Here is a 9,799-nt window from a genome sequence, read left to right on the forward strand (position 1 = left end):
GGCAAACAGGTGACAGGACCCAGACACTCAAGCCATGGATGCAGTTAGAAGAATATTAACTTAAAAACACTCAAGCTTTCATGAGGTGAGAAGTCCAAAACACAGGATCAGATCCAAAACCAAGAAGCATCATCTGACACAGGGCTAACACTGAGGGGGCTTATATCCTGACACAGAAAAACACACACCAGTCCAGCAGTGTAATCCACCACAGGAGAGACAAAACCCCAGAGACTGTACTAAATGAAACACAGGGACAAAGGAAACAGAATACAACAGAGCTGGAACCACCTGACAAGAACACAGAACCAGAACACAGAGGCAGGGCGTTAAACTGGGACGGGCATACACAAGACTAGAAACAGAAAACACCAACACTAAAATCCAAAACCCAAAAAACAGCCACAAACACACCAGCAGAGATCTGCACAGTGTCCAATAATCTCTGCAGCAGGAGCAGCTGTGACGCAGTGACTGGACACTCAGAGGGATGTTACTGTTATAAATCTCAGTGGGGACGATTCCCGTTTCATTATCAGTTCACACGGCTGGATAACCTCAGGGACCCGTTCAGCTTTCATCTTTCATTTTCAGTTCAATTTGCTCTTTACATGACGGAAATAAATAAACAAAATAAGACGAGTTGGATGAAAACTTCTGTACCTGAAGAACATTTGAGAGTTTGTCTCTGTTCAGTGGGTCAGGTGAGTCCAAACAATCCAGTCAGCTCACTAATGAGGAAACAGGTGGGTTAACGAGCTGAATGTGAGACCTGGACACACACACACTTCTGTCTGATGTAAACAGCCTGATTGGGCGATCAGACAAGGTGAGGCAGGTCACACACACACAGAGTGTGTCAATGCGCACCGATCAATATCATGCTGATCGATAGGTCATGTATTGATCAGTGGTAATGGAGAGCATCAGTCTGAGACAACAAGCTGCAAATAAACACTGAGAATCTGAGACAAAAAAATCACATTACGGCAAAAATCTTTATTCACAGGCAGAAAGTCCTTAAAGCTGCAGTGAAACAACAACAACAACAACAACTAAACAAACTCTAAAAATCTAAACATCCTTCAGTTTGAACAATACAGAATAAAACCAGTAAATGTTAATTGCAAGCTTGTGACAGACAGATCCAGTGCAGTGTCTGTAGAGTTCTGCTGCGTGTGTTTTTATAAACTGCAAATCTATATTTATTATTTCTATTATTATTATATATTCTACGTTCTATTTGACTTTTTTTCAATATAGCACAGTTCTTCTGCTTATATTGATTTCACACTTCCTGATGTAAACGTCTGTTTCCCGCCAATAGAGCAGCTCAGCAGGAACAGAGCCGCCAACTGGACAAAAATAGCAGGAGTTGGGGCCACTGCTAATCAGTCTCAGACCCCAGGTCTCTCTCAGTTGAGGCAGATGGCCGCCCACCCTGAGCCATGGTTCTGCTCGAGGTTTCTGCCTCTTAAAGGAAGTTTTTCCTTGCCTCTGTCTCCTAGTGCTGCTCTTGGTGGGAACTGTTGGGTTTCTGTAAATAACATCATAGAGTACGGTCTAGACCTGCTCTTTATGAAAAGTGACATGAGATAACTGTTGTTATGATTTGGCGCTATATAAATAAAGCTGAATTGAATTGAACTGAATAGACCTGGAGCTGGCTGGCCGAACCTGAACAGAATCATCTGTGCCGGCTGGTCCCTCGCAGGCTGGAAATGAGCTGGCTGGTTCATTAGAAATCCAGCTACGGTGGCTGAGACAGGACAAAAGGTGTCTCTTCAGAGATAGCAGAGAGTAGCCAGTCAAGAAATTAGGTTTCTTTAGGTAGATTTATTAAGAAATTATATTTACTGGGGAAATGAAAAAGCATCCGTAGGTTGATGGATGAAGATCAAACACCGAAACACAAACAGTGCAGCACATGCCGTGATCTGAGATTAAAAGAAAGTTTTCTTTAATTCAATTCAATTTTATTTATATAGCGCCAAATCACAACAACAGTTATCTCACAGCGCTTTTCATAAAGAGCAGGTCTAGACCGAACTCCCCATCTACAAGAGCTACATCTTACCAACTAAGCTAACCAATCACCATGTTGATGCAGGTCAGTATTATGTCTCTTATTCTCATCTACCATCTAACGGTTGAAAATATTGCTCCGATTCAAAAGTATTTGCCGACCCCTGCAGTATATTAGTACTACTTCTTCTTCTAACGTTTGTATTCAACATAGTGACAAGTGTCTGCACTGCCTGAATTCTACCAGAAGTAGAACAAGAAGAACGTAGTGACAAAACGTGCTCTGTAGCGCTGTTCAGCTACTGTAGAAACATGACGATGCAACATGGAGATATAACCATGGAAGGGGTGCTCGTGGTTATGTAGATAGAAATGTCTCATTAGAAGTTAATAAAAATATAACGATTTATTATGTAAGGTCTTTACACACCACTGAAAAGATAGTTATGGATCTTCTTTCAGTAGATCCTCTGAAATATTACAGACTGAACTACTTTAAATACTGGTTTATGTTTTTGGTGTTCAAATTTACTATTGTTGTTTGTTGTCATATTTGAGTTACAGTGCCCTATAATTATTACTATTACTTATTATAACTGTTGTCATTATTAGTTATTTATACCTAACGTGGTGATTACTATCACTGGTAATATGTGTTTGCTTTGGCAATGTCAGCACCGTCTGTTCACGCCAATAAAGCTCATTAAACTGAACAAAGGAGAGACAGAAATGAGTGGAAGAAGGAAAAGTGTTGATGGAGGAGGGGAGCTGCTGCTGCCACAGCAACCAGAGCTGCCTGCTCTCAGTCAGGTCCTCGGGGAGACCCGGGTGTGTGTGTGAAGACTGGATCCAGAAACAGAATCACATTATCCTGCAACAGAAGAAGAGAGACCATGATTACTGTGGTCTGAACACACACACCCACGCAACTACACACACACACGCAACTACACACACACACCCACGCAACTACACACACACACGCAACTACACACACACACGCAACTACACACACACACGCAACTACACAAAACACGCAACTACACACACACACGCAACTACAAACACACCCACGCAACTACACACAAACACGCAACTACACACACACACGCAACTACACACACACCCACGCGACTACACACAAACACGCAACTACACACACACACGCAACTACACACACACACCCACGCAACTACACACAAACACGCAACTACACACACACACGCAACTACACACACACCCACGCAACTACACACAAACACGCAACTACACACACACACGCAACTACAAACACACCCACGCAACTACACACAAACACGCAACTACACACACACACGCAACTACACACACACCCACGCGACTACACACAAACACGCAACTACACACACACACGCAACTACACACACACACACGCAACTACACACAAACACGCAACTACACACACACACCACGCAACTACACACACACACGCAACTACACACACACACAACTACACACAAACACACGCAACTACACACACACCTACGCAACTACACACACACACGCAACTACACACACACACCCACGCAACTACACACACCCACGCAACTACACACAAACACGCAACTACACACACACACACACGCAACTACACACACCCACGCAACTACACACAAACACGCAACTACACACAAACACATGCAACTACACACAAACACATGCAATTACACACAAACACGCAACTACACACACACACGCAACTACACACAAACACGCAACTACACACACACACGCAACTACACACAAACACGCAACTACACAAACACGCAACTACACACACACACCCACGCAACTACACACCCACGCAACTACACACAAACATGCAACTACACACATACACATGCAACTACACACATACACATGCAATTACACACAAACACGCAACTACACACACACACGCAACTACACACAAACACGCAACTACACACACACGCAACTACACACACACACCCACGCAACTACACACAAACACGCAACTACACACACATGCAACTACACACAAACACACACAACTACACATACACATGCAACTACACAAACACGCATGCAACTACACACACACACGCAACTACACACACACACACGCAACTACGCACACACACACACGCAACTACACACAAACATACGCAACTACACACACACATGCAACTACACAAACACGCATGCAACTACACACACACATCCACGCAACTACACACACCCACGCAACTACACACAAACATGCAACTACACACATACACATGCAACTACACACATACACATGCAATTACACACAAACACGCAACTACACACACACACGCAACTACACACAAACACGCAACTACACACACACACGCAACTACACACACACCCACGCAACTACACACAAACACGCAACTACACATACACATGCAACTACACACAAACACACACAACTACACATACACATGCAACTACACAAACACGCATGCAACTACACACACACACGCAACTACACACACACACCCACGCAACTACACACACCCACGCAACTACACACAAACATGCAACTACACACATACACATGCAACTACACACATACACATGCAATTACACACAAACACGCAACTACACACACACGCAACTACACACAAACACGCAACTACACACACACACGCAACTACACACACACACCCACGCAACTACACACAAACACGCAACTACACATACACATGCAACTACACACAAACACACACAACTACACATACACATGCAATTACACAAACACGCATGCAACTACACACACACACGCAACTACGCACACACACACACGCAACTACACACACACACACACAACTACACACAAACACACGCAACTACACATACACATGCAATTACACAAACACGCATGCAACTACACACACACACACGCAACTACACACACACGCAACTACACACAAACATACGCAACTACACACATACACATGCAACTACACACAAACACGCAACTACACACACACACGCAACTACACACAAACACGCAACTACACACACACGCAACTACACACACACACACACGCAACTACACACAAACACGCAACTACACATACACATGCAACTACACACAAACACACGCAACTACACATACACATGCAACTACACAAACACGTATGCAACTACACACACACACGCAACTACGCACACACACACACGCAACTACGCACACACACACACGCAACTACACACAAACATACGCAACTACACATACACATGCAACTACACAAACACGTATGCAACTACACACAAACATACGCAACTACACATACACATGCAACTACACACAAACACACACAACTACACATACACATGCAATTACACAAACACGCATGCAACTACACACACACACACGCAACTACGCACACACACACGCAACTACACACACACACACACATAACTACACACACACACACACACACATATGACTACACACACACACACACACATATGACTACACACACACACACACACACACACACACACACACACATGCAACTACACACACACACACACATATGACTACACACACACACACACACATATGACTACACACACACACACACACACACACATGCAACTACACACACACACACACATAGACTACACACACACACACACACACACACACACACATGCAACTACACACACACACACATATGACTACACACACACACACACACACATATGACTACACACACACACACACACACACACACACACATGCAACTACACACACACACACATATGACTACACACACACACACACACACACACACATGCAACTACACACACACACATACACACATGCAACTAAACAACATACATAAACAAATTTAATCTAACAGTACTGACAAACAGTCTGAAAGTAGAAAGTAAGAAATACATGACAAACTGAGACCCGAAACTGTATAAACGGTGTCTTCATGGTGACTCTGTTGGAGGGAAAATACAGGAGACGTGAAATCCAAGAGAAATAAATAAAGTCTGTAATAATGAGGTTTGGGGTTATCAGTGATTTATCTTAATCAAATCCTGTTTGTGCTTTTGTGTCCGCTGAGGGAACAGTCATTTAATAAAAGTTCATTAATGGTTTTCTCTGTTTTCTGTCTTCAGCAGGAAAAAAACATTTTAATCATCACTTTTAAACAGAATGAAAGAAAAGGGAAGATATGAAACACAAATGATAAGCGACTTCTCAAATACATGTAGTACATTGTTAACACAGAAACTCATTCTGGAAAAAAGAAAACAGGAGGTATTTCCAGGTGCGCTGAATGTTAAACTGTTCTGATGAGGAGGATTTCCCAGAATAGGTTCCTTCTCTTGTACTAATCCGGCTCCAGTTGGCCTAACATTTCCACAGGTGCAGCAGGAGTAGCACATTCTTAATCAACTAAGTGGTGTTCCAAATGCTTTGTTACAGTTGTCCTAGACCCCATCAGACCAGATTCAAGAGCTGCTCAGCTGAAACGGCCCTCTTTGTGTTGTCACAGCGCACTCCCTGTCCTCTGTCCACTTAGTTCCTCGAGGCTTGATCCTTGATCCTCTTCTATTTTACTCACCTACAAAGCTCTTAATGGTCAGGCACAATCTTCTCTTAAAGAACTCATAGTAGATTACGACCCCTCCAGAGCACTGAGCTCCCACAATGCACCTGTGGTTCCTAGAGTCTCCAATGGGAGCCAGATCGTTCAGCTATGAAGCTCCTCTCCTGTGGAACCAGGTTCCAGTTTGGGTTCAGGAGGCAGACACCATCTCCACATTTAAGAGTAGGCTTATGACCACTGCTACGCTGATGACACCCAGCTGTACTTCAACACTAAACAATCCACCCAGCTCCCCCCACATTCCCTTGTTGTCTAATCGACTCAAGCTAAATAGCAACAAACAGAGCTCATTGTTGTGTCTTCCAAGGCGCTGGTCTGTCAGGTTGGAGATCTTCTCCTCAACGTGGACAACTGCTCAATGTGCCTATACCTGGGTGTCATTCTAGACTCACATCAAATCTGTCACCAAAGTGTACTTTCTGCCACCTCAGAAACATTTCCAGACTCTGGCCTCGCTCACAGACTCTGTGGCCAGTGTGTCCCAACAAAACCTGATGTTCTCGGACACAGGTCTGTTCACCAACCCCCACATCAGGCCGGTGGACTTTTGGGTACAGAGCGTCCTCCCTTTGGAACCCTCTCCTGGCAGATCCACAATGCTGCATCTTTGGACATTTTACCTACCTGTTTTGTCTGCATCTAAAGCGTCCATGGGTCAAAATGGAAGCTAATATTGTTATTTTTTATTATTATTAGTCTGAGCGAAGGATGCAGTTCAAGATTTCAGTGGAGCCTAAAATTACAAGCAAGATGAACCTCCTGATGTAAAACCTGGTTGTTTTATAATGCTCGGTAGACTTAACAAGACCCGTTGTTTTATGGTAGTGACACATGAATCTGAAGATGTTGAATGACTCAATGAAGATCTCAGGATGTACATCTCAAAATGTCTTGGGGTGGTGATGATGCAATGAATAAGACATGTGCCTTTGGTGTGAGAGATCCGGGTTCAAAGCCCCCACTTACCCATCTACCGATGCCGCCCCATTGCATAACATTAACCAGGTTATTTGTAATTATCTGTTTAGTATTTTTCGGCCCAACACTGTATGTTGTTTCTTATTTTTCAATCTTTACAAAATGTACTTATGCATTACAGATATTTTTTAATGAACCTTATTTAAACGTCTTTTTGTGTTTCCTATATGTCTTTTACATGTTCTTTTGATGCCATTATGTTTGATGTAATTCTGTTGAAGTGTGCTGCACAAATAAAAGGCAGCGACAGTCTGTCAGAGCGACCTGCTGACTTTATTCACTGTGAGGAAATCATTTCAGTACAGCCAAACAGTCATTAAAACAAGACTCACATTAAAAACAACAAAAACCCAAACAAGTGGAGCTGATTGGACACATCAGCTTTGATTGACAGCGCTATAAATGTGTGAAGACATTAACATTCACTTTCCTTTTTTCCATACAAAACAATGGTTTGTTTTTCAGTGTGGCACCACCACATACACACATACGTCTAAAACCCCATGAAGACGACTCGACATCCATTTATACAAAAACATCTTGGATATAAATACACTATTTATAATCTGTATGTTACAAAAAGAGTTTCCTCGTGAGCTCAGTGACGGGCGGAGGGGCGGCGTGATCAACCACAGTGACGTATAAATATTCAGCCAGCTACAAAATCACAAAACCCACAGAGAAAACACGGGGGCGGGGCTTTGGGGTGGGGCGTGGTTTAAGTGCTCGGGCGGGGCTTGATGAGGAGGAGCTAGAATAAAAAAGACAACTCTGAACAAGAAGATGGAGAGTCACAGTAGCCTATCAGGATGCAGGGTTTGTTTTTACAGTGGCAAGCATGAAAATAAAAAACAGACAGGCGGGGGCAGGGCTAAAGGGAGAAGGGGTGGGGCTAGTAACGGGAGGAAGATCATTTTGATTGATTACTCTTTCTTTTAGTTGATCTTTTCACTGTGCTTTCAGAAGACTGAAGGATATTTTCGGGTCAGAAATTAGTTCTTCAGAATTTTTAAAATGAGTCAAACTGGATTCACAAAGTTAGTCACAATACTGATCTCTGATTGGCCAACAGCAGAAGATGGAAATCAGTTCACATCCTGCAAAATGTCTCATTTGAATGATTTCTCAGTGAGAGGAGCCGATCAGGATCAAGTCCCTGCGTAGGACGGCTTCTCCTTCCTTGTTCCCTTTCCCTCCATCATCTCCTTCTTCACTGCAGAAATAAAGTGAACAAAGTTCTTGTTCGGTTTTTTGTTGCTGGGTTTGGTTGTATTCTGATCAAAACAAAGAACATGAACCTCCTGTTTTCCCTCACTGAGATTCATTTTCCTATTGGTCACTGAGGTATTCAGCGACCAATCAGGAGAGAGGAAGGTTCATGTTGGATTTACATTTTCTGTCATTAGGGGCCTTTAGTATCCACAATCTTCAGATGTTCTCTGTTTCTTCAACCAGCATTACATTACAAGTAGAGGAAATGATGTCACAGGTGTGACATCACAGTTTTACACCAATAGACCCCTCCCCCCCAAACACAGACGATAACATCAGAATAATTACAGAGAGCTGAAAGCACCCAGAGAAAACTGCTGTACAAAAGTCCTTTTTATTTTCTTCTTTAGAGGCTGGAGGCTCCGTCCTGACTGGTCAGCTGCTGCCTTAGGCCCCGCCTCCTGAGGCCCCAGGCCCCTCCTCCTCAGAGGTGATTGGTGCTTGTGGCTGAAGGGTCGGAGGGAGATGAGGAAGGAGGAGGAAGATTCTTTACATCGGAGGAACGACGAGGCCGGACATGGCTGCAGAGACAGAGCCAGAGGAGGAACATGATATTATATTTACAGATCAAACACACACAGCAGGCAGCAGCATCACGTGACCCCACCCCCCACCCCCCACCCCACCCCAGCCACACACAGCTGCCGCTGATTCAAGTTCAAGTTCAAGACTTATTTGATTGGCTGAATGTGTCTCATCACAGATGAAACACAGAAAAATAAATAACACCTTTCATCAGAGCCAATTCTACCTGCTGTTTCATATCTGCTCCTACATGACGTGTGAAGAACTGTCCTCAAGTTCAATAGAGGATGGAGCATTAGCATTAGCATTAGCAGTATTTTCCAGCTGTAAAACGTTTT

The 9,799-nt window shown here is 43.5% G+C and overlaps 1 protein-coding gene across 1 annotated transcript in view; it reads left to right on the forward strand.

Moving 5' to 3' along the window:
- LOC119916574 (transcription factor COE3-like) overlaps positions 1-7,454 on the forward strand; it is a 113,350-nt gene extending 105,896 nt beyond the window's left edge. The window contains exons 18-19 of the mRNA XM_038736625.1: positions 7,073-7,237; positions 7,383-7,454. Of these exons, the coding sequence (XP_038592553.1) occupies positions 7,073-7,237; positions 7,383-7,454 (237 nt within the window). The remainder of the gene's footprint in view (positions 1-7,072; positions 7,238-7,382) is intronic.
- Positions 7,455-9,799: the final 2,345 nt, after the last annotated feature.

The sequence above is a fragment of the Micropterus salmoides genome, unplaced genomic scaffold (assembly GCF_014851395.1).
Source record: "Micropterus salmoides isolate LMB-PRFRI ecotype aquatic unplaced genomic scaffold, ASM1485139v1 Ms_hic_scaffold_21, whole genome shotgun sequence".
In the NCBI taxonomy this organism is placed as follows: domain Eukaryota; kingdom Metazoa; phylum Chordata; class Actinopteri; order Centrarchiformes; family Centrarchidae; genus Micropterus; species Micropterus salmoides.